This window comes from Bombus impatiens, unplaced genomic scaffold, assembly GCF_000188095.3.
Source record: "Bombus impatiens unplaced genomic scaffold, BIMP_2.2 scf_1213, whole genome shotgun sequence".
In the NCBI taxonomy this organism is placed as follows: Eukaryota; Metazoa; Arthropoda; class Insecta; order Hymenoptera; family Apidae; genus Bombus; species Bombus impatiens.
In genome coordinates, this window is record NT_177632.1 from 1 (window position 1) to 23,740 (window position 23,740).

General features: G+C 28.7%; 5 protein-coding genes across 14 annotated transcripts; 4 read left to right on the forward strand and 1 right to left on the reverse strand.

Annotated features, from left to right (window-relative positions):
- The first annotated feature begins 212 nt into the window (after window positions 1-212).
- On the forward strand, window positions 213-3,932 carry LOC100749023 (monocyte to macrophage differentiation factor 2). The gene is made up of 5 exons (XM_033323744.1): window positions 213-536; window positions 1,213-1,458; window positions 1,550-1,802; window positions 1,902-2,234; window positions 3,245-3,932. Exons 2-4 carry the CDS (start codon window positions 1,223-1,225, stop codon window positions 2,154-2,156), a joined length of 744 nt encoding a protein of 247 aa, XP_033179635.1. The 5' UTR covers window positions 213-536; window positions 1,213-1,222; the 3' UTR covers window positions 2,157-2,234; window positions 3,245-3,932.
- A 1,876-nt stretch (window positions 3,933-5,808) lies between these two features.
- Window positions 5,809-6,867, forward strand: LOC100747702. Its single transcript, XM_003493542.4, has 2 exons — window positions 5,809-6,422; window positions 6,497-6,867. Exons 1-2 carry the CDS (start codon window positions 6,116-6,118, stop codon window positions 6,805-6,807), a joined length of 618 nt encoding a protein of 205 aa, XP_003493590.1. The 5' UTR covers window positions 5,809-6,115; the 3' UTR covers window positions 6,808-6,867.
- Window positions 6,441-8,347, reverse strand: LOC100749144 (28S ribosomal protein S7, mitochondrial). The gene is made up of 5 exons (XM_003493554.4): window positions 8,153-8,347; window positions 7,699-7,884; window positions 7,365-7,596; window positions 7,143-7,277; window positions 6,441-6,967 (listed from the first exon to the last, which is right to left on the reverse strand). The coding sequence occupies exons 1-5, from the start codon at window positions 8,197-8,199 to the stop codon at window positions 6,887-6,889; spliced, it is 681 nt and encodes a 226-aa protein (XP_003493602.1). The 5' UTR covers window positions 8,200-8,347; the 3' UTR covers window positions 6,441-6,886.
- A 1,878-nt stretch (window positions 8,348-10,225) lies between these two features.
- On the forward strand, window positions 10,226-13,637 carry LOC100747905 (dual specificity mitogen-activated protein kinase kinase 4). 2 transcript variants are annotated; one of them, XM_012391808.3, is made up of 10 exons: window positions 10,226-10,434; window positions 10,512-10,771; window positions 10,933-11,004; window positions 11,174-11,288; window positions 11,385-11,474; window positions 11,550-11,727; window positions 11,812-11,931; window positions 12,000-12,299; window positions 12,380-12,606; window positions 12,695-13,637. In XM_012391808.3, the coding sequence occupies exons 2-10, from the start codon at window positions 10,729-10,731 to the stop codon at window positions 12,858-12,860; spliced, it is 1,311 nt and encodes a 436-aa protein (XP_012247231.1). In that variant the 5' UTR covers window positions 10,226-10,434; window positions 10,512-10,728; the 3' UTR covers window positions 12,861-13,637. The 2 variants fall into 2 exon arrangements, with proteins under 2 accessions (XP_012247231.1, XP_024226976.1); XM_024371208.2 differs by having other exon boundaries at window positions 10,246-10,771.
- Window positions 13,638-14,394: 757 nt separating this feature from the next.
- LOC100748024 (forkhead box protein J1-A-like) lies at window positions 14,395-23,413 on the forward strand. Of its 9 annotated transcripts, XM_033323743.1 has the most exons (5): window positions 14,395-14,679; window positions 14,777-14,845; window positions 21,046-21,328; window positions 21,836-22,014; window positions 22,125-23,413. In XM_033323743.1, the coding sequence occupies exons 3-5, from the start codon at window positions 21,082-21,084 to the stop codon at window positions 22,545-22,547; spliced, it is 849 nt and encodes a 282-aa protein (XP_033179634.1). In that variant the 5' UTR covers window positions 14,395-14,679; window positions 14,777-14,845; window positions 21,046-21,081; the 3' UTR covers window positions 22,548-23,413. The 9 variants fall into 9 exon arrangements, with proteins under 9 accessions (XP_033179634.1, XP_024226980.1, XP_033179633.1 ...); XM_024371212.2 differs by having other exon boundaries at window positions 14,395-14,845; window positions 21,016-21,328; XM_033323742.1 differs by having other exon boundaries at window positions 14,395-14,845.
- Window positions 23,414-23,740: the final 327 nt, after the last annotated feature.

Genomic DNA, 23,740 nt, shown 5'->3' on the forward strand with positions numbered 1-23,740 from the left:
TATATATATATGTTATACTATAATATAATCCTTTTATTTATTTCATATTCGTGATAATGTATCAGTTGATATGGATTGACTCTATTTTCTAGAAATTTCATATCTCTTTTATAATGAATGTTTTCTTTTTATACAATTTTTTATACAAAGAATATGAAACGCAGTTCAAAAATTTAATATTTCATAATCGTATGAAAAGTAATTATTATGTAAAGTAAATTACTATATAGTTTTCTTTTAGATATGCTTACACTTGTAATAATCACTTGTATTTGGTCTTGTAAAATATTTTAACCTTTTTAATCTGTATGTACTTGAACATTGCATGCTGTAAAATCAATGTAACTTTGGCAAAAATTGCAGCTAATGCGATAATGTGATTTGCACAACTTCATCAATTAGCTGAACATTATAAGATTCAGAAGTTCTGAGAATCATGAAGAATTTTCTAAAAAGACCTTGAAAGATAATTTAACCTCCGAATAAATACTTATTTACGGATATTCTATTGCTTCAAGCCAATGAAGAAATCTAAGGTATAATGCAAATCAGAAGCTTTTCTTGAAAAGATTAATACGTGTTTAGTTTAAGCGATATAAAATTTGGTTATTATATAGTATGATTTTTCTCAAAATCTCTTTTTCCGCATTATTTCGTAGGATTTATTTTTAAAGCTGCAATGGTAGCATAGCCCCTTAATGCAGCTCTTTTATATATATATATATATATGTATTATAATTATACTAACATATATATCAATATAATTGTATAAATATATTATAATAATTATACACTGTGGTTCCAAATTTGTGTTACAAGTGAAAATATGGTTTAAAATAAGACAAAATCGAAAATAACAAAAGTACGTTGGGGATCTCATTTTGAAGAAAATCGTGAAAATTTAATGTTCTTGAAAAACATGTACTAAATTCTGAATTTCAAAATTCAGAAAATTTCTTTTACTATAAGTTTAATAACTGTAATTTTAATAACACACTGTGTATGAACAACTTTTTATTTTTTCGGAATAAAATATTTATACTACTTTGAACATTTCCTTCCTTGTACATTATAAATATTAAACATATATTAAACATTTTACGATGTTAAATATATAATATACGATATACAATACTTTAATATTTAGTGAATAAAAATAAATATATCAAAAAGCAATAAATTGTACTAAAACAATGTATTAAATTCTTACAGAATAAAATGGATGAATCCTCCGGCATGTAGTAACGAAGCATATATACCTACTTCTGTAGAACACATGGCAAATGTAGCTACTCATGGGATTTGGGTTGTACCATCAGTTATAGGTAGCATGGAATTGGTTCGCCGCTCTATGACATGGACCCAATTGGTATCAGCTTATGTATATGGCACATCCTTGATTCTTATTTTTACGGTCTCAACATTTTTCCATAGTGTACATTACTGCAATAATAATAGGTACTTACTATTACATATTTTAATTTAATTTAGTTTATATAACTTTGTCCATCATTTTGTGTTAATGAAATAACAAATAATTATATTACAGACACCTTAAAGAAACACTTCATCGTTGTGATCGTGCCATGATTTACATTTTTATTGCTGCTAGTTATTTTCCTTGGTTAAATGTAGATCACTTTCCAAATGATGAATTATTATTTACAATGCGTTATGTTGTTTGGATTATGGCAATATTGGGTATACTGTATCAACAAATCTTCCATGAACAATATAAAATGTTAGAAACAATTTTTTATTTAATTATAGGAATTGGTCCTAGTTATGCAATTATTAATGCAGTAAGTATATAATTATACATTGAAAATAAGACTATGACTAAGAATGTTAGATAATAATGATCATACATTATTTAAAAATTTATACCTTAATACTTACAGTATCATCAATATAACATTACTGAATTAAAATTGGGAGGACTGTTTTATATTTTTGGCATTGCGTTTTTTAAATCTGATGGAAGAATACCATGTGCACATGCAATTTGGCACCTTTTTGTTGCTGTAGCAGCTGGTTTTCATTATTATGCCATATTAAATCATGTCTTTCCTGCAGTCTGTTTGTCAGATAATTTTATGACAGCAGATGTATCATCATTACCAAAACTGTTAAAATCTCATACTGAAGAGTTATAAAATCGAATTTTTTATTACATTAATTTTGTATCACATCAAAATTTTACAAATGAGAATTTTTAATATAAAATTGATAAAGTAAGTATTATTTCTTTTTAATCTTCAAATATTAATTTACAATTATGAGACTGAAACTATTAAAAGAGAGATATCTCTATTATTTAAATTTTTTGAGAAATAGAGATTATCTAATATGGTGAATGTACTAATTTTAAAAAGTAATTATATTAACCCTGCGGAGGTCGCGGTCGTAAAAATTCCTTCAGAGGTCGCGGTGTATTTGATAGATACAGTAACTTAAAATCTATACAGTGCTTATTTTTGCGAAAAGGCTGTATATGATAAATATATGAAAAGTCTTTAATTGTACTAAAATTAATATAAAGTATAATATATAGATATATTTACAGTATATATAAACTATATTTAAATATAAAGAATGAACAATTATAAATTTAGAAATATTTAGAATTAAATCTTACCTGTATCTGTCAGATCAACCACGATCTTCGGAGGGTTAAGTACCTGAAATATACATATAAAAATTATATTCTTGAATTGTGGATGTTTGTCAAAATATAACTAAAGCGGTAAAGAAAATATTCAGCTATCATAAAATTGTTATTTGTAAAATATGAATTTCTACGTATTTGTATTAGAAAAGTAACTTTACACGCTTTAATAATAGTTTTAAATTTAGATATAATGAAATGGAGTATTACATAATAAAACTACGTTCATCCGAACATATTGGGAAATAGTAATAACATAATTGGTTCATTGATATGATAGGAGTTTAGTGATTCTCTATTGCACTTATTCAAATAACTGAATTTCAACTCATTCCTTTGTCTCCTTTTTTTTTGTTCATATCTTTTTACGTTTTGGGATTTTGTGCGTTTCAATCTGTTTAAGTTATTAGAACATGGTGATGATATTTATTATATTTACATCATTCCATATTCATATTCATACACTTATTATAGCATTATTAGGAGTTAGGTTATCTTCTGTACGAAAAAACTTGTCAAACAAGTGTTGAATTGATGTCGATGAGAACACAATTTGATATTTTTATTTTCTTGCAGATGGACACATAGAAGACATATGTATGAAGGTTAACTACGCTTTTTTACATCTGTTTTTTTCTTTAATAAGTATATTTTACTTAGCTTCACTGGATTGTATTCCCAATATGGTTGATTTGTCAATATTATATTCTAATGACAAAGTTGATTCGCCCATTTTCAGTCGTTTGAGGATATTACATTTTTTACTAAGATTTAGTATTATTCTTTTTCTTTCCAAGATATATTGCCAAGATATAGATACATTAAATTTTTTTTCAATAATTTGAGCCAATTTTGAGTTTCATTGTTATATAGTATCGTCTCAGTAATGTGTTCATATTCCTTCACTGGGACATATGAAATATGTTCTGAATACGATAAATAGTTAGATAATAAATAATAGAAGATCAGCTACAAGTTCAAATATCTGAAACTGAGTATTAACTTGTATCTGTAAACAAAGTGTGATAAATGAAGATAAACAAAGCTCTACTTTATATATGTACTTTCTATATAATAATTTGATTTTATATAAAAAGTATGATAGCGAGCCAAAGTTTGTATAATAAATCAACATGTTAGTTAAATTAGAGACTGACAAAAATTGTTCAGATAAATGGAATCCTATTGTAATAGTAAATGATGCCTAACATTTTAGTATAAATTATTTACTTCCTGTATAGCATGTATTTGTATAGCAATTATTTTTTAATAATTTTAGATAGATTTATAATAACCTTTTATAAAAATTAGCTTTTATTGTTGGTTATAAAACCAATATTATTTAATTCACATAACATTCATCTAATGAGAAATAAATAATCAAAATTGTCTGTTCATTAACCTTCTGTATTTACAAGAATATTGTGCCAAAAATTATATCAAAATTGTACTGATATACATACAAATTATATAATTTCTATAACATAAAATAGTAGAATCTATATATAGAACTTATTATTTTACACAACATATAACATAAGAAAATATCTGTTATCTTATATTCTGTTGTAGTGTGTTTAAGTATTTTTAGCTACTTTTCTTATAACTTATGATTATGAAAATGTAATGGTAATATAATTGTTGTTTCTTTTCTGATGATTATTTTATTAAGGAATGTAATTGTGATGTATGTTACTAATACCATAAATCTATAAAATAATTGATGTAGTTTTATTATTAAACAAATTTTGGTTTCATTGCTTTATTATTTATTTGTATCTATATGTATATAACATGTTAGAGGCAAGGCACCTTCCTGCCAACATAATGGCAGAGAGCCCGTCGCTATTTAACCTTACGATAATTTATGATTGAATTGATGGCTCAGCAAGGACCTGCTTGCTAGTACTGGCTGGGTCCTTTAGTGAATGTTTGCAAAGCTGATAGCCGCCGAGCTATGGGGTATCGATAGCATGACTGTTTAGAGGATGCGTGAGAGTATTAACAAAATTAATTTTTAACATATATGTAAATAATATCATGTTCAAAATATCATTCATGATTGAAACATTTAAATGTTATTAAAATTTTTATTAAAAAAATAAAATTATAGTACAATTTTAGAGTTTACAGAGGTTTTTAGTAATGAAAAGAATATTTATGTTACATAACATTTATGAGATATTTATTAGATACAACATAATAATAATATAATCATAATAATCATATATGTTAGACAAAACTTGTTTTCTATTACCATTATCGTAGGGCCGCTTTTTCCTTCCAACTCTATGCTGTTTGGTCCGAGTATACGATCGCATTAAGAAAAGAGAGAAAAAGACAAAGACAACCAAATCCGGATTATTTTTATAGAGTGGCATTGCACAACGAATTCTCAATTCTCCATTGAAGCACCTTGCCACTAAGAGCCTTACGACCTTATAGTCCACTACAGGATTTTACTTAACATGTTGAGAGAAATGAACAAGAGAGTATCACTGAAGTATGTTGAAAAGACGGCGTGCCTTGAACAACAGTTAGACATTTCTGAATCTAAAGTATAAAAATCTTTACAATTTCGTGCACTCTAGTGAGCAGAACGGTTTACGCTCTACAGGTATCAACCTACTCATCTTCTCCTTAAAACTGCAACCGTTTTGTATGGCCTTTCTAAGATTTTGGAGAATTTCAACTTTCAAGAATTTTAGCTTCAAACAATCCGAAAAACTACCTCAACGTTTAAATAAAGAAATACGCAACAAGAAAATTAAATTGGGTAACAATTTATATTTAAAATTATAATAGATTGAATACTTTAACAAAGACTTGAGCTCTCATAAAATTTACTTAGACTCTGAGCGTGAAGGTTCTAATGATCCTAGTTTCTTGGTCGCAGAGCCTATTATCTGCTTGGATTTTACATGACAATCTACGAGTTATTCATTACCCAACAACACAAAATGTTATTAACTAATACTAATGAACTGATACTAATTACTTTCATTGGAGCTTATAATATTACAAAACGAATCATTTATGCTTTGACAACTTATTTTTCCATTGTAACGAAAGGTAAATACAAAATTTGAGAGTGATCACCGATATTAATGATTAATAATTTTAACATTTAATTAATAAATTTGTTAAATAAACTTTTGTTCGTTGTCTTGGCTACAGTGTTGTACAGTTAAATTCGCTGCGCTAGAATTTACCCTGCTATAGTATAAAATATTCACGCTAGAGGGAGTCACAAGCTCCTATACTGTACCAGTTCACACAGATGTAACGAAAGAGATTTGTGGTGCTTGAAGAATTTCTTATTTTTATGTGTTTAATGTAAGAGAAAATAGATAATCCAGAGATATATGTTAAGTGAACTAACAGTGCATTATATGCAGATTTATTGAATTAGTTCATTGTTGTACATAAAAAAATTTATACTTCGCCATGAATATACTTACATTCCATTTTTCCAAGCAACTAAGATGGCACTCCTATAATAGTATTAATGATATAATTAGACGATATAATCATGCATCAAATAAAAAGTATAATACATCATCAACAATCAAATCAAACAAATTTCCAGATTATAAAATAATTTATATGTTTCCTTATGCCATGTGTCCTTATATTTTCAATAAATTTAAGCGAAATTACACAATTACTGCAGGTGCACTTATACCAGTGACTGTATCTTTACAAATGTTAGATTTCATGTCATCCATGGAAAATTTAAGTTTTACAACTTGCAGTAAGTTGAAATAACATCTAATATTTTTATGTTGAATTTAAACCTTTATTAATACAATTCATTGTGCATTTTAGATTGTTTGTTAGTCCTTATGTTACATACTATTGGTTTTACATGTAATAATTTAGTTGGAACAATATATGTAAAAGATAAAGATGATTCAGGAAATCAAAATGTTATAATATCATATATAAATTATTGGGGTAAAAGAATAGATTTAAGGACAACTGTTGATGATATTATTCCTTTCACGGAAAATTTCATGAATACTTCTAATTCGTTATATAAAATCTTAAAAATTAAGTCTTGTAAACAAACACTGAAAGTGTATACAAAATATGGAAAAGTCACAGAAGAAGCTAGTTTTTCTAATATTTTTGGATAATCTCCAATAATATTTATTCCCTTGATTAAATAAATATTATTACTACAAATAAAAAACAAATTTATTTTTATCCTTTTTTCTACAACCACCTATAATGTGCATAAGCTCGATTTGCTTCACATTGCTTATGTAAATCATGTTTCTTTTTAATAACTCGTCCCTGCAAAATATACATTTTAGTTATATACGATTATAAAAAAAGTTATATATAAAAAAAAGTTAACTAAACACAATTTCATACTCAAAAAGAGGAATTCGTTTATATGAGAAAAATAATTTTTTGTCATATATACTATTTAACCACATAACAAATTAAAAAATTATTATAAATATACTTTATTGTTCGCATCAATAATCTCTCTTGCCAATACATCAGGAAATTTTTCGGTATTCCCCTTGTCTTGTGCACTTCGAATTAGCCAATTCATAGATAAAAATTGAGCTCTATTTGCATTCATCGGTACAGGAACCTATATATATTAATTTCTTATATTACGAATTTCAAATATCTATTTATTAAATTATTTATTTAATAAAAATTACATTTGTATGTGTACCTGATAAGTTATTCCACCTCTTAATATTTTCCGTAGCTCTAAAATAGGTGTACAATTTTCTACAGCTTGATAGAAAATTATTTTTGGGTCCAATATGATATTTTCTCTATATTCAGGTGGGCTATTGTAATATTCGTTCAATTTTATTATCTTAATATTTTCAAAAGTTTCATCTAATAATCTTCTGGCCAACTGTTTTTTACCTTCTCTCATAATATAATTTGTGAATTTTCTGATATGTACAGAAAACAGATAATACATATAAAATATAGGCAATCAATTATTTAAACCTAGAAAAACATTTTTTACTTAAATTAAAAATTTAATTATTTACCTAACCAGTTTATCATGAAATTCAGAACATGTCGCAGAAGTATAAGCTGGTTTTATTGGTACATGAGCAAATTTTTTATCTGCTGTTTCTTTAAATATTACTTCTTGCTCATCTTTCTTATAAATTGGTTCTACAAAATTTGAAGGAAACACACTATAAAATTGGACACCATATTCTAAATTGTGCCTGCAAAAGAGAATATTTTTATACTATTATATATTAAATATTTATTTACTGCAAATATTTACTGTAAAGCTTTAAAAGTTTAGCATCATGTAACAATAGTTACATATGATGATAATATGTAAAGTTTTAATAAAACTGTTAAAATTAAGTATTATCGATGAAGGTTATGTGATCAATTTCTATTCGTTACAAAATAAAATAACATGAATTAATATATAACGGTATGTATACAGTATTGAAATTTGTCATGTTATACCTTAACTATTACCTTAAACTAAATAGTATTAATGAATTAAATGTTCTTCCACAGAGCATCTTTATATATTTGTTTTGATACTTCTACATAGCATTCCGTGCAGAGCTTCGACAAAGATTAAGCGAATATACGTGTCAATGATGACGATATGTTACATGTACTATATAGTTATATTCACACAAACATTTGAGAAATGTAATTTCATTACATAGTGGTATTTTCTCAATTCAATAATTTTTATTATTAACAATGTCAGGTTAAACTTTACTTGGTTCAAAAATTGGTTCAAATTAAACTTTACTTGGTTACTTAGGGGTTAAAAAATTATTGACTTTTTTATTTACAATCTCATAGTTTTTGACGTGTAGAATCTGAAAATGCAAATTTTAAGGTGCGGAATCCATTGGTTCAAAAGTTATGACTATGTAAATTTGAGCACTTTTAGGATCTTTTATACTTTATTTTGACGGTATATTGGCTTCTACCCATACTACGTCCAATGAACAAACTGCACAAATGATGTCTAGTTGGCCCGCACAAATGAGCAGTACGTATAATATAAACAGTGTTAATAATTAAAAAAAAGAAACAATTTACTTTCCCATATTCGCGTCAAATATAAAAGTATTAAATATATGCGTACATATTTGATCTGAAAATTATAAGTAAGTTTGTTAACCTGTTTTGTTGAAAATAATTATACATATTTAATATCATTTTGTATCAAATGAAATACTATATATTATGTACTTTAAATAAATGGTGGAAGATTATAAGTAGTTCAGTCATTGAGTAAGTTCAGTGGTTTAATCTATATTCTTTATTTTTAATACTTTTATCGAAGGATGGTGTTACATACAAAATCCTAACTTCTCGATCAGTCTTCTATGCTAGCTGATTTGTAAAGCACAATTCCTGACATTAAAAGTCTTATCTCCTCCAACAGAGTTCCCGGATCTGTATATATGACCGTGGACTTTTCGGGTCGTTTCAACTAGCAATGTCATCAAATCAATGTTATGACGGAGTTGTCACAAAATTTCACATAGGCGATGGACAAATTCATCGTCATAGAAGTAACTCCTCCTCCACATCCAGTTCTTAGTTGGCCGGCAATTCGATTCTATTTTTTGTGTACATGTACCATCAGTAGCTGTAGTTAAATTCGCAAAAAATTAGTTTGTATTAATGTAACGTAACAGAAAATAAATATTATCCCAAATTAAACTCAAATTCAGCTACATACAAATTCCATGTTTTGCTTGACTGTTTTGACTGCAACCAGCCAGGATAAGTCATACCAAGCCGAGAAACCAAACATATGCAAAATACATACAGTTATACACATTTGACTGACTTATCCCGCCAAAATGATCGCCATCCGCGTGCAGTCAGTGGCTCTAGACTCCATTCATTGGACAGATCATAAGTAGCAGCTAATATGGCGTTAAGTAATATTAAAATACCCTAAAAATGCTCAATTTTACCAGAGAGAATTTCCTCTCTGCTTTCTTATCTTAGAATTTTAGTATCTTAAAACTTGCATCTTCGAATTGTATATATTAAAAACTATAACATTGCAAATAAAGAAGCCAATGATTTTTGTACCCCTAAAGTAGAGTTCAGCCATCTTTTTTCTTAATATCATACGTGAACTTTGCTAATTTACCTATATAAAAAAGTTATTAAATTTTTACGTTTATCTGCAATAAATTATTGTAAAGTTGGATAGAAATATACTTATTATTTGAATGCTTACGATATTCTACGAGTAGCGTAACAATATATTGATGATGGGTTGTGTTGTATAACAAACTGGATATTTTAGAAAAGAATTTAATTATAACAGCGTGCTGTAGGGAAAATTAAAAACGAATGTAGTAATATACAGCAATAAATTGAAACTTTAAATTCTACTTATCACTTTAGTTTTTATCATTTTAATATCAGTCTTGAACTAAGAGAAACGGTAACAAAACAAATGTGGTAATATCAGAGAATTCGCAAATATTTTTAATCCATAAGATATCATCTTAGAAAGAAGTAATTTTCTTGATAAAGTTGCTACTAGCGCCTACAATGATTGAGGCATAGAACTATAATAGTTCATGAATTCCTTCATAGAGTCTCCAGACTTCCAAAAACATGTATATAAAACGAAAATAAATGAACAAGTAGAAGCAATTCGATACATGAATTTTTTACCAAATTATTGAAGTTCTGATAGGGTATGGACTGATATAAACGTATCATCATTTTTCTTTTCCACTTACTCCCACATATTACATTGTATGGTACGTATGCCACCGTTGTTTCGATGATCAAATAAGTGATTGTGATAAGCTTATGGCAAAGTATACTTCTGTGATAGAGAGAAAGTCGAATTGCAATTGAAATTAAGTATTTCTGAAAAAGAAGAAGTAGGATTTTGTATACACTGTTCGCAAAAGAACGAAATTGCACAAATGGTGCACTCGCTGCGGAATATATATGCTAGATTGTTAAAATCTTGCGGGAAGGTCTCCTAAAAGGAGAGCCTTTAATAAGAAATTATTCTTTTGGTAGTCAGCTATTAAAAATATTAAATAATGACGGAGAATCGGGGGAATTTTTCAACTCCAACGAATCAAAGTAAGTTGTAATGTTAGAAAGTTAGTGATAAGTATACAAAAGATTTTATTTACATAACCTAAACGTTAACTGCATCATGGAAAATAACAATTTTGTTACGAGTATACATACACATACAAATATATATTAAATTATTCATGTTTGATATTATTAATATTTAGGTTCTAGCAGACCATTTAATTTTCAACATTTGGATTTTGGATCTATTAATGATGTTCAAAATGAAATGTCAGGTAAAGCATGTATACCTGTATTTATATATGTTGTAATATTGTAATATAATATTGAACGCACTTGCAAACGCACATACACGTGTATGTGCACTATGTATGCACTCATATTTATATGAACACATATACATTTCATTGTAATGTAATGACATCTATGTTCATTTTATAACAGAAAAAAGAAGACAATTCAAACTTAATTTTCAAACACAAGGAAGTAATATATCACTTAATAATTCAACAAACTCTTCTATTTCTAATTCAACTGGAAGTGCAGCTTGTTTACCAATGTAAGTTATGCAATAAATAATATGATAATATTTAATAAATTGTAGTTTTTAATTATTTCCTTTAATATAGCTATTTTTTTTGTTTAATCATCATAGATCTTCTCGTCCAAATTTACCTTTATCTTTGCCTAAACTACCAGTGAGACCTTGTACTGCAGTTCCACAAGAACTGCCTGATAAAGCAAGGTATATTTAAATATATTTATTAAATATACAAGTATTTAATGTTATTAAAATGCATGCTAATAAATTATATTTTAGGGATAAATTACGAATGTGTCAATCAATGCAAAGTACTGGAAAATTACAGCTATCACCAAATGTAGTATATGATTTTACAAGTGAAGATCTTCAAGATTTGGGAGAAATAGGACGAGGAGGGTTTGGTACTGTAAATAAAATGATCCATAGGATAAGTGATACTGTTATGGCTGTGAAGGTATATATAATTTAATTTTAGTATTAAAATAACTTTATTATTAAAAACAGCTTACAGAGTACATGATGTTATGTTCAATTATAGAGAATTCGTTCCACAGTGGATGAAAGGGAGCAAAAACAATTATTAATGGATTTAGAGGTTGTAATGAAGTCTAATGAATGTCCATGCATTGTGCAATTTTATGGAGCTCTATTCAAAGAGGTAAGTTTGTGATAGGTTTTTTGACATTAACTTTTCATAACTAACAATAAATATCATGTCTTGACTAGGGTGACTGTTGGATTTGTATGGAACTCATGGACACCTCATTAGATATATTTTATAAGTTCATTCATGAGGTATTAAAGGAAAGAATACCAGAACGTATTTTAGGAAAAATTACTGTTGCCACAGTAAAGGCGTTGAATTACCTCAAGGAAAAACTAAGAATAATTCATAGAGATGTAAAACCTAGTAATATTCTGTTAGATCGACATGGTAATATCAAACTATGCGATTTTGGTATATCAGGACAGTTGGTAGATTCTATTGCACGAACTCGAGATGCTGGATGTAGACCATATATGGCTGTATGTATAATAATAAATGAGAAGTATTTAACAAGATTTGTAAATAATTAGAAGTATTTGAATTTATTATAATTTTTTAGCCAGAGAGGATAGATCCTCAACGTGCAAAGGGTTACGACGTTAGAAGTGATGTGTGGTCATTAGGTATTACATTAATGGAAATTGCGACTGGTTATTTTCCATATCCAAAGTGGAATTCAGTTTTTGAACAACTTTATCAAGTAGTTCAGGGTGATCCACCACGCTTATCTCCTAATGAAAATGGAAATCATTTTACTATGGATTTTGTGAATTTTGTGAATACATGGTACATTGTTTTTGCACTATTAGGCATTGCAGAAATTTTGTTTTTGCATTATTGAATAATAATTTCTTTTTCTGTGGTTCTATTTCAGTTTAATTAAGGAAGAGACACAGCGGCCGAAATACAACAAATTACTAGAACATCCTTTCATCAGAAAAGCAGAAGAAGATACTGTTGATGTTTCAGCTTATATAAGTGGTGTTCTTGATAACATGGTTCTCAGGGGATTGACACCTTTTACCACTAATCGGCATTAAGTCGGAAGTATAAGATAATATTTGTACCTTAATTTCTATAAGTTTTCAAATCTTAAATTTGATTATTGTAAATGAGTAGGTTATTTGCACTCCGATTTAGTGTAGGTAGTAAAATTAATCAACGTCGATCATTGTCAATAATAAATCATTTTGTGTAGAATCATATTATTGTGTCACGAAGTTCTTATATACATAGTGATTAGAAGTGTTCTAATAACAAGTTGACATTTACTAAATAGTGTATAGAAGATAAATTCTAAATCAGCTTCCTCATTGAAACTATGATATGATTTCAATGAAATACACTTATAAAATTATAAAAAAAAACATCTTTTTATCAATTGCAATTATTTAAATGACGACTTGTAATGATGTTGAAGTTAAATTTTTTCAATAATTAAATACTTCAATGATGTGTAATGATATTATACATAATATGTTAAAGTAAACGTTATGTTTTAACTTTTTGTAACTTCATGATATAATAACTCTTCAGTCAATCCATTCAAATTAATACAGGAAGAAGACAAAAGAATATACATAATTATTCTTGTTGGAATAAGTAAAAAAGAAAGTGTTAAGAGTTTAGTATATTGTTTTGATGTATCTTTTAATCACGGGATAATAAGAAAGACTTCTATTCACACATAATGTTGTAATATGAACCATATTTAACTTTTTTTATTCCTTTTTTCTATCAATATACATTAGAATGTATGTATTAAGTAAGTATGAAAAATAATTTTATTTTCTTTGATTTAATGTTATGAAAAGGGATTATGTAAGTAAAGTTGTAAGAAAATTATGTCTTTTGCTTTTAATCTGTTGAATAATATTGGAAAAAATAGATTTCTTATTTTTAAAATTACATTATTAAATTTTTAAATATACCAAAAGATGTCTTGATTTTTATAACATAGTTCTTCTATTAATTAAATATGTGTACATACGAGTAAATAAAAAACACGTAATACACAGATATACATAAATAAACAAATATAATAAGTATTTAATCTATATTATCCACGCATCCATTTGTTACACATACGTACAATGTATACAAGAATTTAATTTTTTAAATTGATTCACCTTCATAAATTTAATAAAAAATCTTTCGTGAAAATATGTATTCCAAAAATTTGAAATTCCATTTTATTTTGTTTTTTGTTTTAAATTTTATAGAAAATTGTATTTTTTAATTTTTGACTAAAACGCTGCACACCAACATAGCTTTACTCAGTTACTCATTCACAAACATACGCATTGTATTTATGATACAAATTCAAATTTAGATAAAATAATTCAAATTGTACACGAGTTTCTCTGTGCGCATAAACTTCATAAAAATTTTTAGGTTACTTAACTACAAATATAAATAGCTAGACAACAATAGCTACCGAGAATGTTATGTTAAGGTGTCATCAGAAGTTGATGTTATAATTTTTTAATTGAAGTTATAAGATATTATTAATCGCAAATAGATAATTTTTTTTTCAAGAAAATGGTCTTTTGTTCCTTTTAAATTGAATTATTCACATTATTGTAATAGAATTATGTTTATATATTTATAATATACGTACTATGCATTTAGTATATACATATATACATATACATAGGTACGCATAATATCTTTAACAGTAAATTTTAACTACAATCAATAATCTTTACGAGTGTGTATCTATAATATATATAAGTATAAAGTATATATTTAAATGCACTTGTATGGTGGTACACTGGTACCGTTTACCGTAATAAGAAGATGGCGATAGTACGATGCCAGTGGGTGCTAGTGTAAGTGTATATAATGGCAGCTTCAAAGGTAACACATTTTTTAATTCAAATTTTTACCTAAGTCTTTTGTACCGATTGCGTACTTATAACAAATGTTTATTAATTAAATATACCATTAACTATAGACAATTGATAATTTTAATTATGAGCGAGACCTTTTCTGCATGGATTAACGTGAATAATTATTTATATCGGTAAGTATTAAGTTTATTAGAATTTATGATTACCATTGTATTTGCATATTTTCGGGTAAAAACATATTTCACTCGGAAAAATGCCGAAATAAAACATAAATCCGAATATTATTTGGGGTACCTAAAGTAATATTATACCTGACCATGCTTTATATATGTAGTTTATAATGTTTCGAAATAGAAACTTGTTATTTAAATAGGAAGTTATCTAAAATTAATTATAGTAGGTATACGATAGAAAATCTCTATTTCCAAGTTATATACCTTTGGCGATATATATTTTGTTTAAGAATATTTAAGAATTTTGAAAGGAATATAGTTATTCGTTTTATAATTAAAAGCTTCGCTAAATCTATATCGTTGATATAACAATTATTCTAGCTGCCGTTACTATTGCTGCTGTGGTAGTCGGAATCAATTTCTTTGAATATTTTATAAAAGCACCATCATTCTCCTAAAATCTATACTCCCATTCGCGTCTATATTTGTAATGTTGCGAGGTAGTATCTGGTCTTTTAAGTTAACCATTGAAATACGTCCACATCATCTTTCATGTGGTGACCTATAAACATTTCCTAAGGGGATATGTTACAATCTATCGATCTCTAGTCGATCAACGTTTTCAAGGAAATACTCCTTTCTAACTAAGAAATAAGTTGTTTATAATATAGGTTCTCGATATTAGTACTTACATATGCACCCTCTTGAAATTTTTAATATTGTTCTACTTCATTTAATTTATTTTAATACAGGTATGTAAGTAGCTACGTAGAAAAGAAAAGATTTTAACATTTCTCTGAGAAAATATTTCCGATAACAGCATTGTACTAATCGCAGCAATAATTTTTTTAAAAAGTTTCGTTATCATAAATTTCATATTCTATATTCTTGCAATTAAACGCCTAATTAGGTGCGTATTTATAATCTAAAGAAATTTATTAAAACGAGAGTTAGAAATTCTTGAAGTTTTGATAGAAAACTGAAAACGAAATTTAGCTTTATAACATATTATGTAATAAGTAATATTTAACTGAGAATTATTGAAAGAAGGGAGGAGGAAGGTGTAAACGATTGTACACGATGAGGATAGAATAAAAAAGGAAGTAAAATAATAATGAAAAATTTGTAATCACGCGATTGTTTGTAAGCAGTGGAATAAAATTACAAGAGGAAGGAATTATGAAAGTATTTTAGCAACAATTGGTAATGATAGATGGTGGTAAAACGTAAAGTGGTCATGAGTCACAACCTGACGCGGTACGGGGAGGATAGCAGGTGCTACTACTGTTGGTGCTGGTACTGTTGGTGCTGCTGGTGCTACCATTATTGCAGGGGTGGCCAGCTGGATAGGCCAGCAAGGGAACGGATGTTCCCAGGAGATTATTGATCGTGTATGTAGATACTTCCATTTGGACTGCGTAGACAGCATGGAATTTTGCTGAAACGTATCGAATCTATCTTTTTCTAATTTTTTTAATTGGAAATACAAAATTGGATTTATATATACCTACCAGAGGTACACGATCATATTTTCTATATTAGAGTAGATTATAATGGTTATCTATTCAATGTAATAGATATGTAGAATATTTTTTCACAAGGAAGTTTATCAATTCCATTAGACATGTATTGGCTACAAAACTGCATATCTTTGCTACAGAACAATTTTTTGCCGATATTTCTGTGCAATTTATGATATAATAATAGAAGTAGATTCTCTAGATCCAAATTTGCTTAGAATGAAATCGTGTTATGAAATATTTTAGTTATACAGAGTGAGCAACGTAACTGAAACTATATATAATGTAGGTACAATTTGGTAGATCACTACGTAAGTGACAATAATAATAACCTTAAGCAAAATTGATTCGGATGAATGTTTGACTCAAAGACGATGCATGATTTCACTTTTTCTTATCGTTCGTATTTTTCGAAATCTCAGGGTTACTTTCAATTCTCTTAAGTGAAAATCAAGTTTCCTCTTATTGCGAAAATTGTGGATAGTTAAAATTGTTTGGGAAACTCATAGAATAACAGCAGACACAAATAAAATATTTATCGTTCTGTCAATATCTTTTATTTTTTATTACATTTATGATTTTTATAGACTTACGTATGGATATCATTAAAATCTTAAAAGTTCAAAAATTGAAAAGCTTTGAACGACGGTATATCTTTTAATCGAATATTTAATGTCAAATATTGTTAAAAATACACGGCTGTATTGTTTTATGAACGTTGATCATTAGATTTATCGATGCACATCCTTAGAAGTAGTAGATTAAATTTCGTAAAAATCATGGAACCGTAAGGAGAAATGTAAAAGAGTTAAATTTAGAGATGTAAGGTGGGCGATCGCTTGATAGGATCTTGACAAGCAACCCCAATTCAGGAAAGAAACAGTTTGATACGTGCTCGTTGTGAATTAATTTTGATAAGTCAGGTGATAGAATCTTTCCAAAAGTCGTTTAATACCACTTCATCGTACAAACATTTCGAAAAACACAAGTGATAGAAGAAGAAACAAAAAGTACGCTGACAAATAGCGTAGCACATGGCCTTCTTTAAATGCATTCATTTATTAGAAAGTTATCGAAATAATTCAAATTATGTGCCTTTGTTATTAATATACATGTATCGGCGAAAATTACAACTTTAGTTAGAAATTACAATAGATAAAAATGTGTGATGTGCTTAAATATGAAGTAATATCTGAACCAGAATCGAACGAATATACATATAATTTATTTGACAATATTTAAGACTATTTCGTGATTCCACGAATAGAGAGGGTTGGTCAACCATTGGATAACGCCCACACCATGAACCTGCGTGTAGGGTAAAATTGAGTTCGAATCTCGTGTAAATTTGTCAGGAAAATTTTGTCCTAACGATCCTAACGGACATCAACCAATAATAAGCAGGCTTCTGAAATTTAACACGCCATTCTTAACGTCGTCGAATAGCTACGGTTCTCTCCCCTCTCTTTCACGTTGGGATATCGCAAGTGACGGTCACTGCCTTCCTGATTCGATCAATGAAAGTACCTGTACCAGAACGTTCAAGCTATGCGACCACCCCTACTGACAATGAAGCATATGACCATCTGATTTTCATTTACATACTTTCTGGACATTACTACCCATATATGTACACTTCGATCATCATTATTTCTAGTACAGACTGTAACCTTCAAATCAATCTATTTTTTTCTCTTAACATAAATAGTACATACATACCTATTTACATTGTTTTATATCTGCCAGAATACATCATCTACATAAGGAATTGTAGTGTATTTCCAATTAATATTTCTTTTAAGGATATTACAAACAAGCTTTGCGTCATTCATTTGTATTTTACATTTATCTAACCCCACTAAAACAATTTTTTTTTATACAAAAATTACACCTAGGTATACCTATTTGATTGATGCATTCGAATATGTATTCAACTTTTTGGAATAGAATGACAGATATGAAGCTACGTAAATTATAAGTTCTACTTGCGATGACGATTCGTGTTAGAGGTATTTGCAATACAATCGTGATAACTATATGGAGTACGACCGAATAACATTTAGAAGCAGGCATGAAATAATTTCTTATGAAAAGGTAAGAAGAAGCAAGAATCAAATTTTTTCATACGACGCTTCGTTTTCAAGAAAATCGATTTTGAAAATTTATAATTTAAAATATACTTGAACATGGTTAATTCCGGACTGGGCAGGAATAAATAATCGACAGGACATTATTCTACGTGTAAAAACAAATTGAAAATGCGGAACGAAATTGGTCTACAAGACGCTTTGTTTCCGAGAAAAATGAATTTGAATATTTATCATACGTGAATTCTTAGTTAAATACGTTCAGACTTTATTTTCTTGCAAATGAAGCCTCGAACGGACATTTTTTACTTATTTTTGTATGTAGAATAATTCCCTGCTTATTGTTTACTCGTACCTATTTCGGTAATTAGTCATGTTCAGGCATACTTGATAAATTTTCAAACACAATTTTCTCGAAAACGAAACGTCGTGTGAAAAAATTTGATTCTTTTTTCTTCTTACTTTTTCATAAGGAGTCGCCTCATATAATAATAAGCCTGTATAATAATTTTTCAAATAAAATATCACATAAATACGTTTATTTATGTTGAGTTTTCCTCGTATGATATCGTTACATATATTTTTTAAATCAATATTTGTAATAGCGATCGTATAGTTGAAGATTTTGGTATCTGTTGTAATAAACTTCAAAGCTCTAACACTTTGCATCAAATTAGGATTGCGGATTACGGTTATAAAGTCTTTAAAAATGTAAACAACTTTAAGAAAGATAATGTAGTAACGTAAATAAGGAATAGGTACCTATGTATGTAGTTACAATTACATACTTACATAGCGTGTGAAATATTGTATACATATTTACTATTTAACGATCTGATATAAAGTATCCTCTATTACTCACCGCTATCGACGTTATAAAACGTATTCCAAAAAAGTTCTGCTGAAGAAATTACAATAAAAATCAATCTCTTCTCTAAGATATGTAAGTACATAACTTTTTCAAATAGTATTTCCAGCTTTTTAACATAAGCGGAAAATTATAATCAGACTTTATTAAAAAGATAAAGCTACTAAACTATATCTGCATAAAAAATTATACGTACCTACATGTATTTAATCACATGTAAGTATAAGTATCCGCTTAAAAATTCCAAATACAAGTGTTATATAAAACAGTAAATTGTTTATACGTTGTAACATGAGAAGTTTCTAAAGTTAATAAGTTTCCTTTTTTTCTGAAATGATTTTCTTAAAATCAATTAAGGTATATGACTACGTAGAGATGAGATATTATTTAAAAAAACAATATCACTGCGATGAATTACAATCTCCATGATAATCCTGAACCTTTTTACGTTTTGATTTTATTGCTATATAGGTAGTACTTAACTATCAACTATTTTCCCTATTAGGTTGGTTATTAGTTGGTTGGTTCAACTTTGCAGAAGAACGTATACATGATGTAACGAATTATAAACAAATTCCTATTTAAGACATATACATATGCCTTATTTAGTTTAGTATTTAGGAACTGTTGTAGACCGAAAGAACCCTTTCTTCTAAGAAAATTACTTTCACCTTTTATTTCGTTGGCAAAGTTTGTATAAAATAAAGCGGAAAGGATAGAAGCAAAAATGCGAGGTCGAGTTCCCCCGTTTACTGTCCAAGAAATTAAAAGAAGGGAAAGGTTTGCGTTTGCACGCAGGTTTGAACAGCGTGTAAGTACATATGGTCCACCTGCAAAAGGGAGCCAACACCTGTCACGCACACCAACCACGGCCAATGGTTTACAGCACGGCAAGCAAGTAGATTCAAAGTGGGGGATTATCAGGGCTTTCGTTACCCCTTGGTACTAGTTTCATTCGAACGATCATGCGGTTTACATGTTTTGTTCTATACATTGGTGAGAATGTACGTATATAATGTAATAAATCGTAATCGGATTCATGTTCTCAAGTTTTTTTGTAAATTCGCATAAATGTTTGTTTTACTGTGAAGGATCTTAATTTGCGTTCGATGTATTACCTTGGGGAACGTTTAGAGGTGTGTTGTAATTTTTAAATAAGAATTTTGCTTGAACACCGCACTTCGTGAAACTCTCGTATTGATTTACCGTCTAATTGTTTTTGCTGGATATTGCAATATCAGTCCTACCTAATATCGGATATCAGCGAATTTCGATGCATAAATGAAATGGATATATCCTTTGTTATCGATAGAATCGATCTTGAAAAAAAGGTCTTTTAGACTCTCGTTTTGTTCTTTTACTAATAAGTAGGTACATGTCGACGTCTGTGTCTTCTAGATTCTGTTATAACATCATTGGATTATTAGTATAATCAGCTATAAGTAAAGTATCTTATTTTCATAAATTTATTTTAAACAAATTATTGTAGATATGGATCTTTTTAATAACGTTCGATCCAACTTAATTGTTATTCCAATTGTAATAGTTACGTATACCTTAAGCGTAATATAAAATTGTATAGAAATGTAATTCTCACTTTATATCGCCAATGTCCGCAAATTTTTAAATAATAACAATAGGGTAAATGAAAAACCTAGACACTGAAATAATAATTTGTTTAATATGTTTAATAAGTTATGTATAGATATGGATACTTTCATCCAGGCTCTGAGCACGCCTTCGATACATATGCGATGAAAAATGGTGAAAATGAAGGCAGAATCGATCGATACTAAGAAACCAACGAATCGTGGTGTATCAATTATGAAAGAAAATATGCATGATGACGATTACGGCGTTGAGGCAGAATTGACAAGTCTTTCATGGCTACAATCGCTTGACATTACAAGTGCTTCTAGTTTGCCAACACCACCCTGTTCTCCATCTCCACCTCCTGTAACGCGACAGCCAAGAAAGAAACTTTCACCCCTAATTAAGGCCGAATTAGGTAAGTGAAATTGATTTCATTGCATTGTTATTCGTGGTATCTGTATTGTCATAAACTGTATTATTATAAAAAGTAGAAATTTGTTGTTACCACAAATTTTGACTCGTTGAATTTAGGTTTGCAGATGGTTCTTTTTAGGAGTATCGTAACAATTTAATATGGCTAATAAAATATACGTCTACGGCTAAAGAAATAATAGCTACATACATAAATACACAGATAGGAAAATAAATAATTTTTTAACTAGTATCTATTTATTCGCTTTCTTTTTTTTAAATACCGTTCGTTTATCAAATCTAGCAAATACTTTCTTGTACATGTAAGTAACTACCTACTCGCTACTATTCGGTATAATGTTGAGTATAGGTATTTACATACGCATACTTGATTTACGTAAATAAATCTACATATATAAACATAAAAATATTCGAGAAGCGAAGAAAATCGGCACCTAGAAATATTATGCCTGCAAAGCATCAACAACGTGAAATAATTTTATTTGTTCAGATCTGGCTGCAAATGCCGAGAAGTATCGAACTGACCCTGACGCAAAACCGCCATTTTCGTATGCGACGATCATTTGCTTGGCGATGCGTGCAAATAATAACAAAGTGTCCCTTTCAAATATATATGCATGGATTCGAGAAAACTTCTTATTTTATAAATATGCTGATCCAGCTTGGCAGGTATAGTTAAAAATAAGATAAATTCCAATGTTGAAAATATGCATCTGCGAACATAATCTCCTGCAATTAAATAGATATCATCTAACAGCAGTTTCCTTTATTTTAAACAGAACTCAATTCGACACAATCTATCATTGAACAAGTGTTTTGTCAAGTTACCACGTTCGAAGGATGAACCAGGCAAAGGTGGTTTCTGGAAGTTAGATTTGGAAAGAATGGAAGAAGGTAGAAAATCGAAGCGACGCGCAACAATGTCTCAACGAATTCGTGGATCAAAGAAGCTAACAGCTGCAAAGACGATGGTAACGAACAATATTCAAAGCAATGGCGCCCCATCGATCAACTGTCCGTCAACGTTATACGAGACACCGCCCAGTAGCGTATCTCCTCCAATTCCAGACTGTCTCTCAGAAATTCCCGATTCTACCCAAGTTAGTTTAAGCGAAGATGATCTCACTGGTTTGTTAATCGCTACTGCGGGTTGGGATGAGAATCAGTTGGATCTCTTAGATTCTCTTCTTGATACTCTTTAAAAGATTGGCCGGTTAAAGCCTTTTGTACACAAACTCTGACATTTATATTTAACTTTCTTAACTACTCGTTATCCTACAAATTTATAGATACGTTTACAATCTTTTTCACGAATATGAAACAAATTTAAGTAAGCGGCTTCAGTTTCTAAAGGTTCGATACGTGATTCAAACGATTATACATACTTATCCATCTGGTAGATACTTGAATGTTTTAAAAGATGTTATAAATATTTTCATTTTGAATATTAACTGAGAGATATTTCAAACGAATAAGAAACTATTATTTTGCCCAGTATTACTCTATTTAAGTTTATTGTACCTACGTACGTGGTGCCGATGGACGATAAATTTCCGAAAGGGCAGAAAAATTGTGTATATAAAGTGTATTTCATTTATTTTAAATTAATTTAAAAAATAATATTTATTTATTCACAACGATAATTATCACCGTTGAAATATTTGTTAATACGAAAATATGATTTGTGCTTATTACTTGACTGAATACATACATATATCTATTAGACGAAAATTCTACGATAAATTGATAGTTAATGATACTGTGTATGAAAAATAATTATAATATATTTGTAACACAGTAATTTGCAGTGTGCCTTCGAATAAAGAATAAATATTTATAGTATCATACATTTGCCAAGTCGATTAATTCGTGTAGAGTATGTTTCGTATTCCTGCTTCAAAATAATAAAATACAAAGTGCCTTATAAATACATAAATATTACCAGTAAACAAATTGTACTTCGATTTTTATCTCTTCAAAGTAATTTTCTTGCGTCGGTAAAAGAATTAAAGGAATGTTATTCCGGGAAATTAGAATGTAATAATCAACATTTCGATCATAATTTATTTACTAGTATTACGCAACAATAAAAACAAATATACCTACCTACTTACTACATGTATGAAATAGTCAAATGGCAGAATATGAAGACATAAAATTCCAAAACAAATTGTGCGCGATAATGAATTAATGATAATGAAAGGTAACAAAAAGTTGTCTACGATTTGTAATACTTTTCTACATCGTCATATTTGTGCAGGACTATATCTAGATACATAGCTACGTAGGGTAAGTGCTGCTAATATCGCGTAGTCCGTAATATCGTCTATTCGAAACACGTTGAAAAAAAGACGTTAGAAATCAGCAACGGAAGTTATAGTCAAACATGTACAAA

Bases quoted from the DNA above. Each gene is read 5' to 3' on its own strand.
- LOC100749144 (XM_003493554.4), bottom strand. From the start codon at position 8,199: ATGCTCTGTGGAAGAACATTTAATTCATTAATACTATTTAGTTTAAG. The intron at 7,278-7,364 runs GTACACATACAA...TAATATATATAG, and splicing joins GAGGTGGAATAACTTATCAG to GTTCCTGTACCGATGAATGC. The intron at 6,968-7,142 runs GTATATTTATAA...TATATTTTGCAG, and splicing joins TTATTGATGCGAACAATAAA to GGACGAGTTATTAAAAAGAA.
- LOC100748024 (XM_024371212.2), top strand. From the start codon at position 21,082: ATGGTGAAAATGAAGGCAGAATCGATCGATACTAAGAAACCAACGAAT. The intron at 21,329-21,835 runs GTAAGTGAAATT...TTATTTGTTCAG, and splicing joins CCTAATTAAGGCCGAATTAG to ATCTGGCTGCAAATGCCGAG. The intron at 22,015-22,124 runs GTATAGTTAAAA...TATTTTAAACAG, and splicing joins ATGCTGATCCAGCTTGGCAG to AACTCAATTCGACACAATCT.
- LOC100747905 (XM_012391808.3), top strand. From the start codon at position 10,729: ATGACGGAGAATCGGGGGAATTTTTCAACTCCAACGAATCAAA. The intron at 11,728-11,811 runs GTATATATAATT...GTTCAATTATAG, and splicing joins ATACTGTTATGGCTGTGAAG to AGAATTCGTTCCACAGTGGA. The intron at 12,300-12,379 runs GTATGTATAATA...ATAATTTTTTAG, and splicing joins GATGTAGACCATATATGGCT to CCAGAGAGGATAGATCCTCA.
- LOC100747702 (XM_003493542.4), top strand. From the start codon at position 6,116: ATGAATATACTTACATTCCATTTTTCCAAGCAACTAAGATGGCACTCC. The intron at 6,423-6,496 runs GTAAGTTGAAAT...TGTGCATTTTAG, and splicing joins TTTAAGTTTTACAACTTGCA to ATTGTTTGTTAGTCCTTATG.
- LOC100749023 (XM_033323744.1), top strand. From the start codon at position 1,223: ATGAATCCTCCGGCATGTAGTAACGAAGCATATATACCTACTTCTGTA. The intron at 1,459-1,549 runs GTACTTACTATT...ATTATATTACAG, and splicing joins CATTACTGCAATAATAATAG to ACACCTTAAAGAAACACTTC. The intron at 1,803-1,901 runs GTAAGTATATAA...TAATACTTACAG, and splicing joins GTTATGCAATTATTAATGCA to TATCATCAATATAACATTAC.